At 46.2% G+C, this 14,278-nt stretch overlaps 1 protein-coding gene across 2 annotated transcripts in view; it reads right to left on the bottom strand.

Annotated features, from left to right (window-relative positions):
- Window positions 1-1,317: 1,317 nt before the first annotated feature.
- The window catches only part of RPA1 (replication protein A1), a 60,702-nt gene continuing 47,741 nt past the window's right edge, over window positions 1,318-14,278 (bottom strand). For both annotated transcript variants that reach the window (XM_064378101.1, XM_064378102.1), the window contains 4 exons: window positions 10,409-10,585; window positions 7,240-7,347; window positions 4,411-4,497; window positions 1,318-2,310 (listed from right to left, as the gene is read on the bottom strand). In XM_064378101.1, the coding sequence (XP_064234171.1) occupies window positions 2,206-2,310; window positions 4,411-4,497; window positions 7,240-7,347; window positions 10,409-10,585 (477 nt within the window). In that variant the 3' untranslated portion in view covers window positions 1,318-2,205. The remainder of the gene's footprint in view (window positions 2,311-4,410; window positions 4,498-7,239; window positions 7,348-10,408; window positions 10,586-14,278) is intronic.

Here is a 14,278-nt window from a genome sequence, read left to right as displayed (position 1 = left end):
AGATTTTTTTTCTAATTGCTTCATGCTGATGTTATAGTGTACGCAAAATCAACATTGATCTCTAAGTGAAAGATGAGAAATACAACACAAACAGCATTTCTAGGTAAACTGTATCCAAGAGAATTCTACAAACTGTGGGCCAGAATCTATTTAGGCAACCCTCAGGGACCCAAATCTCTTAAAAGCTTCGGTGGAGCCAATTTCTGCTGCTCCTCTCCTGGTGATCTGAAAGTTTAGTTGGGAAATCTGTTAAAGACACCCTCCTGGAGGGAGCCCTCACCCAGCACTGCCCCTGGGTTTCTAATCCCATCCGCGTAGACGTGCTGGTTTCGTCCCACTGGCCACTGAGAAAGGTCGAGGACGGGTGTAACGTTCCCTGGACGCGTCCTGGTCCATGGCTGGTGGCCAGACACGTGGGGAACGGAGGGGATGCTGGGAGTAAAAGACTGGTTACCGGCTGGAAGCTGGATCACCACTTCCCACCTGCAATTTGTCAATCCAGAGCAGGGCTGAAGACTGTAATTTTCTAGTTGCTGATTTATAAGCAAGGTCAGACAGAAAAGAATTTCTGTAAACACTGTTGAGGCCTCAGTCAGAGAATGAAACGCAACCCAGTTACCATCTCCTGAGACTAGAGAAGGGCAGGAAGGAATGCGTCCAAACAATTAGTGAGGCTGAGCCAGAGTCCCCCGCGTCTGCTCTCAGGAATGGAAGTCAGGCTGTTCAGGGCCACCCGGCTCCTGTGCCAAGAGAGGACGGCGAAGAGGAAGCAGACAGGCCGCCATAGCTCCCCACCTCCAACAGCCACCCCAGGCTGCATCTGCACCAGTGAAAAGCCAGGGCCTCTGGCTGCAGACTGGCCGCAGCGCGGCCGGGGGACGAGGGAGAGCGGGGCAGCCAGTGCCAGGCGGTGTGTTGCAGCCACCGGATAGATAATTAATATGATTAGGAACACACAGAGCAAGCATGCTCTCGCTGACTGAAGGGCCCAGTAGCATAATTACTGTTTTCTTACTAGCTCACTGTCTGTGCACATTTCAAAGCCTGGTTGGTGTGAGACTGCTGTGTAAACATCAATAAAATCCCAAACTGCCAGATCATCAGCATCCTTGGGAGAAATGGCTTTTTGTTTCTAGTGTTTTTGTGCTTTTAAAGATGCATTTCAGGGCTGCAAACACCAGGAAGAATGGTCTCCATGCCTTGGACTAATCTTCGGGTTTATAATGAGTTAACATCTCCCCCAAGTGAACATTTATTATGAAGGCTAATTAATTGCTTTCCAGTTACAGGAACTCTTTGCATTCAAAGAAAGTAGGATTCACAAGCAAAGAATATACTGTTTATTAAAACAAAGCAAGGGAAACAAAAGGTCTCAAAATCCTTTCCATTGAACATAGCTTTAGTCGAGAAAACAAAATACATGAATGCAAGGACTATGAACAGGTAGGAAGAGTCTACGTTCACCAGCCGAAATGCAACGTGAATTGAAGTGGAAACTAAAGAAATGCTTTGTAGTTGCCTGGATTTCCCTAGGGGACAGCAAGTCAGTGCTTATCAGCAGTCCTCAGAAGAGACAATTCTGATTAGTATCAGACCCATCTGACTCAGGCTATTAAACCCTGAAGGAAGGATATTCTGCAGATATAAAAGATATGCCTTTGATTAATAATTCTACCCTATTGCCATTCTAAGCATTAACTACTAGGTAGCACCTCTACAAAGAGAGCGCCTTTGAATCTAGGAAGACACACTTACTATAACACCCAGGTGTCCCACCACCTCTTCTCATCTCTCCCCGCTGAGATGCAACCCAAGGTGTGAGGGGGTCACCGCTGGAGAAGCAGAAACCCAGTCACATCATTTACTTCACGTCCGCAGTGAGGGTCAGTTACTGACAGCATCATTCCTGCTTGATGGTAATGGAATCTTCACACCACTGACAGAAGCCTGGAGACAGGGGGTGACTGGTCCTATACTAAGCGGCTGGCGGACACCCTGGGCCTGAGAGTCTACACCGCAGCCACCTGAGCATATTCTCCGTTGCCTACCGCTGGGCTGTGAGATGCACACGAGAGGAAATTGCTTAGTCCACCATAAAGAGCCTCTGTGCTGTGTAGCGAATGTGGGATTGTCACACGGGGCGGGAGGAAATGGATTCCATTTGGCTCTTCGCCTGCAAGCTTCTGCCCAATCAGCACTCTCTCCTCACATTGATGCGTTTCTCCGGATGCTCTGGACCAGCCTTCTGCCATACTCTCTGTAGTCCACAGGCTTCACATCCATCACAGTGGCCTTAATTCGAGACTCGTCCTTTAAAAAGAGAAGCGGTCTGTGAGCGATGAAAGCGTGGCGTGGAGCGACGAAGCCCCTTTTGCTTCATGGCCTCAATGAGCCCAGCAGGAGGGAACATAACACATTGGGTTCAGAGTTCAGTCACTGCAGTGAGTGACAGCACAGGTCTGGATGTCGGGGACTGGGACTGCAAACAGGCCTTCCTCTAACACAGGCCCTTCAGTTAGAAGCCTAGAAGCCCAATGAGACAGACTTTAGAGGGCTTCTCTGGTTTACCGAGGGGGATACAGCCCAGAGAGGATACGTGACTTGCCCAAAGCCACACAGCTAGTTCTGAAAGCTAAACTTTCATTTCAAGAATAGCTGAGTTGTAAAAGGAATAGCACTGCGGCAGAGGGGGAGGCAACCTCTGCCCTTCACCTTCCCTGTCCAGACACGATGGGGCTCAGTGAACCCAAAACTCCCCCCTGGCCCCACCCATTCCCAACATTGTTTCCCAGTGGCATCTGATCCCTACCTCACTTAATGTTTATAGTAGCACGTCTAAGCACAGGTATTGAGGCTAAGGTCTGGTAATAAACAGCGCGCAAACCCTGCCAGCAGCAGGGAGTTTCTGCAACTCCCCCTTCCCTCTCGCAGGTTCACACCCAAGCACCGAATGGTGCCTTCACAGGCAGCTGGAGCGGCGCCCAGGAAGGCTGCACGGGCGAGCTCGGGGTGCTCACACTGTGTGCTTGGCTGTTACGGAATCCAGTGATACTCGCAAGCATGACTGAGAGCACAGCTCTGGAGTCAGACTGCCTGGGTTGGGCCTTAGCTCTGCCACTTGCTCCACAGGACTCAGGCAAGCGACCTGCTTTCCGATGCCTCTGGGTCTCTCTGTGTGCATTCAGTGGTAAAATGGGGTAACGACAGTTCCTACATACAGGGTTACTAGGTTCAAGTGAGATATTCCATGTAAAGGATGGAGAACAGTATCTGACAACAGTGCTCAATAAATGCTGTTTGATTATAACTATATAACTAGGCATGGCGCCGTGGCTCACATCTGCAATCCCAGCACTTTGGGAGGCCGAGGCAGGTCAAGAGTTCGAAACCAGCCTGGCCAACACGGTGAAACCCCGTCTCTACTAAAAATATAAAAATTAGCCGGGCCTGGTGGCAAGCACCCATAATTCCAGCTACTCGGTAGGCTGAGGCAGGAGAACTGTTTGAACCCGGGAAGTGGAGGTTGCTGAGATGGCTCCATTGCAGTCCAGCCTGGGCGACGGAGTGAAACTCTGTCTCAAATAAATAAAGGTAATACTCTATTGTATTACGGGCAATTTAAGGAACTTTCAAGGAAGTTTTAACTACATGTGGTCTTTGTTTCACATACTGACTGACTGATTTAGAGATGGGGTGTCACTGTGTTACCCAGGCTGGCCTTGAACTCCTGCCTCAGTTTCCCAAGTAGCTGGGGCCACAGGCACACATCATCACACCCAGCTCATAAACTTAATATACTTATTTCACAACCTAAAATCAGTCAAAGAGGCGACTCCGCTACATGTGTTAGAATTTTTTTTTGTTGGAATAGACAGTAACAGTACCTGTGTCAGGAAGTCAACAAAGAATGAACATGGTGCTCAGCGCCGGGGGCCATGCACACAGTGAGCATGGTAACTCACTGCTGGGGAGAGGGTGGGGCGCACGGGAACTCACTGCCGGAGAGGGGGTCTGGCACACGGTAACTCACTGTGGGGGAGGGGGTCTGGCACACGGGAACTCACTGCCGGGGAGGGGGTCCGGCACACGGGAACTCACTGCCTGGGAGCGGGTGGGGCGCAGGGGAACTCACTGCCGGGGAGAGGGTGGGGCGCACGGGAACTCACTGCCGGGGAGAGGGTGGGGCGCAGGGGAACTCACTGCCGGGGAGAGGGTGGGGCGCAGGGGAACTCACTGCCGGGGAGAGGGTGGGGCGCACGGGAACTCACTGCCGGGGAGGGGGTCTGGCACACTGTAACTCACTGCTGGCAAGTTTGACGCTGGGGTCTGGCACACAGTGTCGTGACGCTGCCGTGGGGGACAAACAGCACTCCCCACCACTAACCCTGCTGCCCTGGGGCCTTTACTTACATTGTAGGTCTCTACTTTGACCCTGACTCGGAATATGAAGGATCGGAAGTTGGCATTCTGGAAAACTTCTTCAAACGCCTGTTCATTCTGCAAAATCAAATATAAAACTTGACACACGGAAACCACCAGACAACTTGCAAATACCGGTAAGACTTTTAAAAAGACTTTCTGAAAATTACTGTCCCCAGTTGCTTGAAATTAGGAATGACTAATCTACGGTAACATTACATAAAACTGTTTTCAGTAGAATTTTATTTAAAATTAAAACACTAATCAAATTCACAGAAAGAGGAATGGTAGTTGCCAGGGCTGGGGAGGAGAGGGGGCAAGGGGAGTTACTGGTTAACGGGTACAGCGTTTCAAACCCCAAGCCATCAACAGTCAGTCTGCATTCTCCCCTGCCCTCCATCCTTGGAAATACAAATCTGTCGTGTGTGTCTATGAATTTGCCTCTTAAAAAAAGTGCTGGAGACTGATGGCAGTGACGGGTGCACAGTAATGTGAAGGTACCTAACGCCACTGAATCAAATACGTAAAAACGGTTACGATGGCGAGTTTCGTTATGTATGTTTTACCAGACACGAAAAATTAAAAACACTCTTAGGAAGTTTCTAAGACTTTAAGGCTGGGCACAGTGGCTCACACCTGTAATCCCAGCACTTTGGGAGGCTGAGGCAGGCAGATCACTTGAGGTTGGGAGTTCAAGACCAGCCTGGCCAACATGGTGAAACCCCAGCTCTACTAAAAATACAAAAATTAGCCAGGCATAGTGGCAGGTGCCTGTAATCCCAGCTACTAGGGAGGCTGAGGGCAGAAGAATTGCTTCAACCTGGGAGGCAGGGGCTACAGTGAGCCAAGATTGCGTCACTGCACTCCAGCATGGGCTACAGAGTGAGAATCCGTCTCAAAAAAAAAAAAAAAAAAAAAATTAAGTCAGGTGTGGTGGTGCATGCCTATAATCCCAGTGTTTTGGGAGACCAAGGTGGGAGGATTGCTTGAGGCCAGGAGTTCAAGACCAGCCTGGGCAACACAGCAAGACCCCATCTCTACCAAAAAAAAAAAAAAAAAAAAAAAAATTAAGCCTGGTATGGTGGTGTGTGCCGGTAGTCCTAGCTGCTCCGGGACTGAGGTGGGAGGGCTGTCTGAATCTAGGAGTTTGAAGCAGCAGTGAGCCATGATCCAACCTAGGTGGTAAGGCAAGACCTTGTCTCACAAAAAAAGAAAGAGAGAGGGGAAAAAGACTCAGAAGAAGTTCCAGCTATCATGTAATTCACGATTTCAGCCCCTGTATTTCTAGCTACTGATTCGGTGTGCACGCAGAGAAGACTGCTGAAGTGGACAAAGGCTAGGGAACGCCTAGAAACAATCCTTTGCTCTCTCACTCTTCATATGCAATTTAAGTTTCTTTATTAAAGAGAGATCTAGTAAACAGACAGAAATCAGAGAATATACTTTGTATAAAGATGCATACATAAATGTGTAACAACTATATTAACACAGTTCTTTGTACTTGAGACCCTTGACAAAAAAAAAAAAGAAATTAATTGTTGACAGCAGCCTGGTATTTCTGGAAGTCACACACAGCACGAAAGCAGCTTTGCTGAACAGAACTCTTTTCTGTAAAGGTTAGTTGGTCCAAACCAAAACCGAATGCATCCCGTGGACTTTCGGATATAAAAACAAAACAGTGGGTTAAACCTTGAGAAAATTATGCCGGCTGCCATATACTTCCAAGATGAGGGGCGTGGCGTGCACACTGCAAGATCTCATGGTTCCTCAGGGAAGTTTCTGTACGTCCTCCTTCACCAGCCGTAAGAACAGTCAAATATAATAAGTCCATAAAAAACCTGAAAGGCGGACTCCAGCCTTAAAATCTGATAGGAAAATTGAGGTCCAGGCAAAAACAGACAAAAGATACTATCATACTTTAGTCAATTCCAGTTATTTCTGTAACAGGATTTGTTGAAACTATTTTGAGAGATCTCATGGACAATTTAAAAAGTCGGGGCAGAGCCCAAACAGACAGAACCGAGGACAGGAAAGAACAAGAAAAACACACCAGAACAAATGGCAAAGCCTTTCATCTTTGTGGCCTTTACAAGTATTCCAGCCAATTTGGAGGAAATCGGGGGGAAGTGCCAGCTATAGACAAGTGCCCATTTATGTGGCCCAGAAAATATAGCTTTGATTGGTCTTCCTTATGTTTTATCTGAGCAGCTGCTTTTCCTAAATTCAGCATCAATGGCAATCTATTCTGTGCATTAAATAAACCTAATGTGTGAAAATGCAAATTTATAAAAATGAAAGGGACAAAGTGATGTTACGGAAGAAAGTCACTTCATCAGAACTGCATGTGATGGCCTGAAATGGCAGGCTCCTTAGATGTGCATTTATTAGTATTACTTTGTAGGATGGACTCAGGAACTTGATATATGTGCATTTAAATCAGGATCTGACTCAACTTTTCTGGAAGGTATTTACTGTGTTAAAAAGCATGCCTGTAATTTAGGTTACTTCAGATGACGCCTCCCAATCTAAGCAATCGCAGGCACACTAGCTCTGATGCGCTAATTGAAACAGGAGAAATCGGGGGCTTAGACTTAGAAAATGCTTTGGTTTTAAAGTACTTTTGTATATGTTATTTCATTGTTAAGCACATCCAAAATGGACAAAATTAGATGAAATCAGATGAGCTCATAAATAATGATCAGACTTAGAAACTGTGTACAGTACCAAAAAGAAACAAACTAAAAAACATAAAACAGCAAAAAGGGGGTCAGTGTTATAGCACGAGAACCATTAACAGTTATAATAAAATATGTGGCTGACCTTGTCTTTTAATTCTCCAAGATAGGCAGCATTTTGTCCAAGGATAGCTTCAGCAGACTCCTGGAAACAAGTCACCCACTGATTCTCTTGAAAATCTGCAATATTTACCTAAAAACCACAAGTCTACATTATTTCAGCAAAGAAATAATAAAAAGAAGACACACTAAGGAGACGGTAGAGGTTAACGTTCTTTTTCCATTCATTAAAATAATTTCCAGAGAGGGCTGGGCGCAGTGGCTCAGGTCTGTAATCCCAGCACTTTGGGAGGCTGAGACGGATGGATCACTTGAGGTCACGAGTTCGAGACCAGCCTGGCCAAGAAAGTGAAACGCTGTCTCTACTAAAAATCCAAAAATTAGCCAGGCGTGGTGGTGCATGGCTGTAATCCCTGCTACTCAGGAGGCTGAGGCAGGAGAATTGCTTGAACCCAGGAGGCAGAGGTTGCGGTGAGCCGAGATTGTACCATTGAACTCCAGCCTGGGCAACAGAGACAGACTCTGTCTCAAAAAAAAAAAAAAAAAAGGCAGAATCTAGGTACATCAGATTAGTTCCTGTCCAGGTGCAACGGGCTTTGCATGAAAGGTTTTGAGTAAATCAGGGGAGTTCTCTGCATTTTATTTTATTCATTATTTTTTTTTTAGACAGAGTCTCACTCTGTTGCCCAGGCTGGAGTACAGTGGTGTGATCTTGGCTCACTGCAACCTCCACCTCCTGGGCTCAAGTTATTCCGGGACAACAGGTGTGCCACCATGCCTGGCTAATTTATCTGCATTTTAAATTGTACATTCTGTAGTCACTAGGAGGAGTCCTATGAGACGGCTCTGTCACTGAAGGGCAACCAGACAACTGAAGAGCCTGCACGTGGGCCTCTGTCAGTCACCAAACTGAACTCGCAAAAGAAATGAGCAATCGAGTGTCTCCAACTGGACTGTGGTGTAAAATTACACAGAGGAGAGTCCAGGAAGGAAGCAGATCGCAAAGAATCCACTTGCTAAAGGAAAAGGCTTTGTATAAGTAAGAGTCATTTTTCTTTAAGGCATCACTTTGACGATTTTACATCTTCATTTTGCATGAGTACAAGGCTTATAATATAGGGAATGTTATGATGAAAAATAAGGTGACAGAATTAAAAGCTAAAAGCACTCTCGTACCCTGCGCTGTCCTTCTAAGGAGCAAAGAGCATCTTGTGTACAGGGCAAGAACTACAGTGACGCAGACGTGTGATCAATATCAAATCGAGCAAGGGTGCGGGAGACTGCAGTGTGTACTTTAACAGAAAGGCTGATGCTTGAATAAACTGAATTTTCTTCCTCGTGTTCAGTGAAAAGTTTAGAGTTTACAAAAAATGAGCCCAGATGCAGAACTTTCCTGCTAAACTAACAATTCATTTTATTTTACTTATTTTTTAGAGACAAGGTCTCATGCTGTCATCCAGGCTGGAGTGCAGTGCCACCATCACAGCTCACTGCAGCCTTGACCTCTTGGGCTCACGTGATCCTGCTACCTCAATCTCATGAGTAGTTGGGACTACAAGTGCTTACCACCACGCCCAGCTCATTTTACTTTTTGTAGAGACAGGGTCTTGCCATGTTGCCCAGGCTGATATCAAACTCCTGGCCTCAAGCAATCGTCCTGCCTCAGCCTTCCAAAGGGCTGGGATTATGGCATGAACCACTGTGCCTGGCCAATATAAACATATTTAAGGCTTCTGATATATTACTGCCAAATTATCTTTTGGAAAAATGTTAAACTGTTTGTAACCTCTGCCTCCCAGGTTCAAGTGATTCTCCTGCCTCAGCCTTCCAAGTAGCTGGGATTACAGGCATCCGCCACCACGCCTGGCTAATTTTTGTATTTTTAGAAGACATGGGGTTTCACCATGTTGGTCAGGCTGGTCTCGAACTTTTGACCTCAGGTGATCCACCCGCCTTGGCCTCCCAAAGTGCTGAGGTTACAGGCGTGAACCACTGCGCCAGGCCTTAAACTGTATTCCTGAACTGTTATTATCGCCTAGTTCTATCACTGAAAACAAAACAAAAATCTTAAGGCTAGGTGCAGTGGCTCAGGCTTGGAATCCCAGCACTCTGGGAGGCTGAGGTGGGAGGATGACTCGAGGCCAGGAATTTGAGACTAGCCTGAACAGCAGAGCAAGACCCTGTCTCTACAAAAAAATAATTTTAAGATTAGCTGGGTGTGGTGGTGCACACTGTGGTCCCAGCTACTTGGGAGGCTAAGGTGGGAGGCTGCTGAAGCCCAGGAGGTGGAGGCACTCTAGTCTGGGCAACAGAGTGAGACCCATTTCTTAAAAAAAAATTATCTTTAAACACCCAACTTTACAACTTTTTTTTTTTTTTGAGACGGAGTTTCACTCTTGTTACCCAGGCTGGAGTGCAATGGCGCGATCTCGGCTCACCGCAACCTCCGCCTCCTGGGTTCAGGCAATTCTCCTGCCTCAGCCTCGTGAGTAGCTGGGATTACAGGCACGCGCCACCATGCCCAGCTAATTTTTTGTATTAGTAGAGACGGGGTTTCACCATGTTGACCAGGATGGTCTCGATCTCTTGACCTTGTGATCCACCCGTCTCGGCCTCCCAAAGTGCTGGGATTACAGGCTTGAGCCACCGCGCCCAGCCGACTTTACAACTTTTTAAAAAAAGTTTTTAAAACAGAAAGAAACAATTCTTACAATGCATAAAAGCAACAATCTCACACTGTTACATTCCTCTGAGGTCAGCTATACTAAAGCTAGAGAATATTCCCACGAAAATAACTAAATACAGGCATTGGCTCTGAAAGTACAATTACTGCTCTCTAGAAATGCCATTTCAAATTAATTTATCTCATAGCCGTTATGAGCAGGCAAGTGTCACCGACGCTATGTATGACAGGCATGAAAGACTGAAATCAGCTGGGGTATCTCAACACCACTTTCTCGCATGAAAAAAAAAAAGTCGCTTATCTTAGGATGCAAAAAGACTGCTCTGTCAGTTGAGTGACAGGCCCTTCACTTTCTTATTAAGAGAGGATGAACGAGCTCTTCCACACTGACTCATCTGCTCTGCAGGCTTCCTACTGTGAATGACCATTTCTACTGTGGTGACCACAGTGCCTGGCACATGGGAGGGACTCCATGAAACAACCGTGCTCCTCGTCCAGCGAGTCTACTTACCGACAGGATCATGCGGTACTTGAAATTGGGGAATTCAGTGTCGCACTTCTCACAGCGGTATAAGCCATTCTGCTGATCAATCACTTTCTTATTGCAGTCCTGAGTTGGGCAGGCCTGGTACATGCAGTTCTCTTTGCGAAGATACACCACTGTGGCCACGGAGCTAAAGTAGTCCGGCTTTGGGAGAAAAGAACCGCATGAGACAGAGCACCCAGCTTGCTCGGGACTGGCTTAGAGGCAGTTCAAAGCCTGCCCTTACGTCCAAGTGCTAAGCATTTATACATTTCAAGTCTCAAGATCACAAAGTGATCACAGGGAATAATTCATTCTGCAGTTTTAGAAATCACATGTGCCAAGTACAAAACCCATGAATGCACTAAGCTAAGTCCTAAAGCATGTAATTCCTTAACAATACAAGAGTTAATTCTAAATTAGACTGAGTTAATTAAAAGTGAAATTGTTTTCCTCTTCCCTTGAAGACTCTCTGAAAGACAAAGACTTGTTCCTCCTGATCCTCTGATCCTCCACAGGCAACAGATCTAGGAAATACAGAATGCCGGCCACAAAACCCAGCACAGCAACAATCAACCACTCCTCCCACATTAAAAACAATGGCAGGAATGTCTAGGCCGAGATTCACTTTTTCCTTGTTTAGGCCAGGGATCGGCAAGCTGCTTCTGTAAAAAGCCGAGCAGTCAACATTTCAGGCCTTAGAAGCCATTTGGTCACGGTCTCTGCGGCATCTGCAGCATCTACAGGCACACCTCATCTGCGGTGCTTTGCTTTACTGCACTTCACAGATAGTGCATTTTTTACAAACGGAAGGCGTGTGGCACCTCTGGGTCAAGTAAATGCACCGTTTTCCCAGTAGCGTGTGCTCACTTTATGTCTCTGTGTCACATTTGGGTAATTCTTGCAAGATTTCAAATTTTTTCATTATTATTTTTTTCCTTTGAGATGGAGTTTCACTCCGTTGCCAGGCTGAAGTGCAGTGAGTGGTGCGACCTTGACTCACGGCAGCCTCTGCATCCGCCTCCCAGGTTCAAGTGATTCTTCGGCCTCCGCCACCCGAGTAGCTGGGACTATAGGCGTGCACTACCACGCCCGGCTAATTTTTTTTTTTTTTTAAGACAAGAGTCTTGCTCTGTGACCCAGGCTGGAGTGCAATGGCACAATCTCAGCTCACTGCAACCGCTACCTCCTGGGTTCAAGTGATTCTCCTGCAAGTAGCTGGGATTACAGGCACCTGCCACCATGCCCCACTTATTTTTGCATTTTTAGTAGAGACAAGATTTCACCATGTTGGCCAGGCTGGTCTTGAACTCCTGACCTCAGGTGATCCACCTGCTTCAGCCTCCCAAAGTGCTGGGATTATAGGCATGAGCCACCACGCCCTGCCTAATTTTTGTATTTTTTAGTAGAGGTGGGGTTTTGCCATGTTGGCAAGCCTGGTCTTGAACTCCTGTCCTCAAGTGATCCACCCATTTCAACCTCCCAAAGTGCTCAGATTACAGGCATGAGCCATCATGCGAAGCCCTTTTTCATTATTATTGTATATGTGATGGTGATCTTTTTAAATTTATTTTTATTATTTTTATTTTTTTAAAAAATAAGATGGGGTTTCACCATGTTGGTCAGGCTGGTCTTGAACTCCCAACCTCAGGTGATCCGCCTGCCTTGGCCTCCAAAGTGCTTGGATTACAGGCATGAGCCACGCCTGGCCGATGGTGATCTTTAACATTACTATTGTAGTTGTTTTGGGATGCCACTAACTGCATCCATCTAAGATGGGGAGCTTATATGGAAAAAAGTTCTAGTGATTTGGATAGATCAAGCCAGCCACAACATTTTATTAAGCCAAAGCCTAATCCAGAGCAAAGCCTTAACTTTCTTCAATTCTATGAAGGCTGAGAGAGGTGAGAAAGCTACAGAAGAGGCCAGGTGTGGTGGCTTATGTCTGTAATCCCAGCACTTTGGGAGGCAGAAGCCAGAGGATTGCAGAAGCCTAGGAGTTCGATACCAGTCTAGGCAACATAGTGAGACCCAGTCTCTACAAAAATATATCAGGACATGGTGGTGTGCACCTGTAGTCCCAGCTACTCCAGAGGCTGAGGTGAGCCGTGACTGCACCACTGCACTCCAGCCTGGGTGACAAGAGTGAGACCCTGTCAAAAAAAAAAAAAAAAAAAAAGCCGCAGAAGAAAAGCTGGAAGCTGGCAGAGGTTGGTTCATGAGGCTGAAGGAAAGAAACCATCTCCGTAACAAAAGTGCAAGGTGAAGCAGCAAGTGCTGATGGAGAAGCTGCAGCATCTCCAGAAGATCTAGCTAAGATACTGATGTTGGCTGCACTCAACAACAGATTTCCAATGTAGACAAACAGCCTTCTTCTGGAGGAAGATGCCATCAAGGACATTCGTCCTAGAGAGGAGAGGTCAATGCCTGGCTTCAAAGCTTCAGAGGACAGGCTGACTCTCTTCTTAGGAGCTAATGCAGCTGGTGACTAGATGGTGAAGGCAATGCTCATTGACCATATCAAAAATCCTGGGGCGCTTAAGAATTATGCTAAATCTACTTTGCCTCTGCTTTATAAATAGAACATCAAGGCTTGAATGACAGTACATCTATTTATAGTGTTTTTTAAAAAAATATATAGTGTAGTTTATTGAATATTTTAAGCCCATTGTTGAGACCTACTGCTCAGAAAAAAAAAATCCTTTCAAAATAATACTGCTCATTGGCAATGCACCTGTTCAACCGAGAGCTCTAATGGAGATGTACAGTACAAGGAGATGAATACTATCTCCATGAATGCACCTGTTCACCTCAGAGTGCTAATGGAGATGTACAGTACAAGGAGATGAATACTGTCTTCATGAATGCACCTGTTCACCCGAGAGCTCTAATGGAGATGCAAAGTACAAGGAGATGAATACTATCTCCATGAATGCACCTGTTCACCTCAGAGTGCTAATGGAGATGTACAGTACAAGGAGATGAATACTGTCTTCATGAATGCACCTGTTCACCCGAGAGCTCTAATGGAGATGTACAGTACAAGGAGATGAATACTGTCTCCATGAATGTACCTGCTCACCCGAGAGCACTAATGGAGATGCAAAGTACAAGGAGATGAATACTGTCTTCATGAATGCACCTGTTCACCTGAGAGCTCTAATGGAGTTGTGTGGTACAAGGAGATGAATACTGTCTTCATGAATGCACCTGTTCACCTGAGAGCTCTAATGGAGTTGTGCAGTACAAGGAGATGAATACTGTCTTCATGAATGCACCTGTTCACCCGAGAGCTCTAATGGAGATGTACAGTACAAGGAGATGAATACTGTTTCCATAAATGCACCTGTTCACCTCAGAGCGCTAATGGAGATGTACAGTACAAGGAGATGAATACTGTCTTCATGAATGCACCTGTTCACCCGAGGGCTATAATAGAGATGTACAGTACAAGGAGATGAATACCATATTCACCCGAGAGCGCTAATGGAGATGTACCGTACAAGGAGATGAATACTGTCTCCATAAATGCACCTGTTCATCCAAGGGCTCTAATGGAGATGCAAAGTACAAGGAGATGAATACTGTCTTCATGCTTGATAACAACATCTATTCTGCAGCCCATGTAGATCAAGGAGCAATTTTGACTTTTAAGTCTAAGAGACACATTTCATAAGGCGATAGCTGCCATAGTGATTCCTCTGATGGATTTAGAAAACCTAAAAAGGATTCACCATTCCAGATGCCATTATGAACATTCGGCTGGGCAGTGGCTCACACCTGTAACCCCTGAACTTTGTGAGGCTGAGGCAGGGAGATTCCTTGAGCCCAGAAGTTTGAGACCAGCCTGGGCAACAT

Source organism: Aotus nancymaae, unplaced genomic scaffold (assembly GCF_030222135.1).
Source record: "Aotus nancymaae isolate 86718 unplaced genomic scaffold, 86718_ANA_hifiasm-v0.15.2.pri h1tg000018l, whole genome shotgun sequence".
NCBI classification, from domain to species: Eukaryota; Metazoa; Chordata; class Mammalia; order Primates; family Aotidae; genus Aotus; species Aotus nancymaae.
This window is presented reverse-complemented; position numbering and strand designations above follow the sequence as displayed.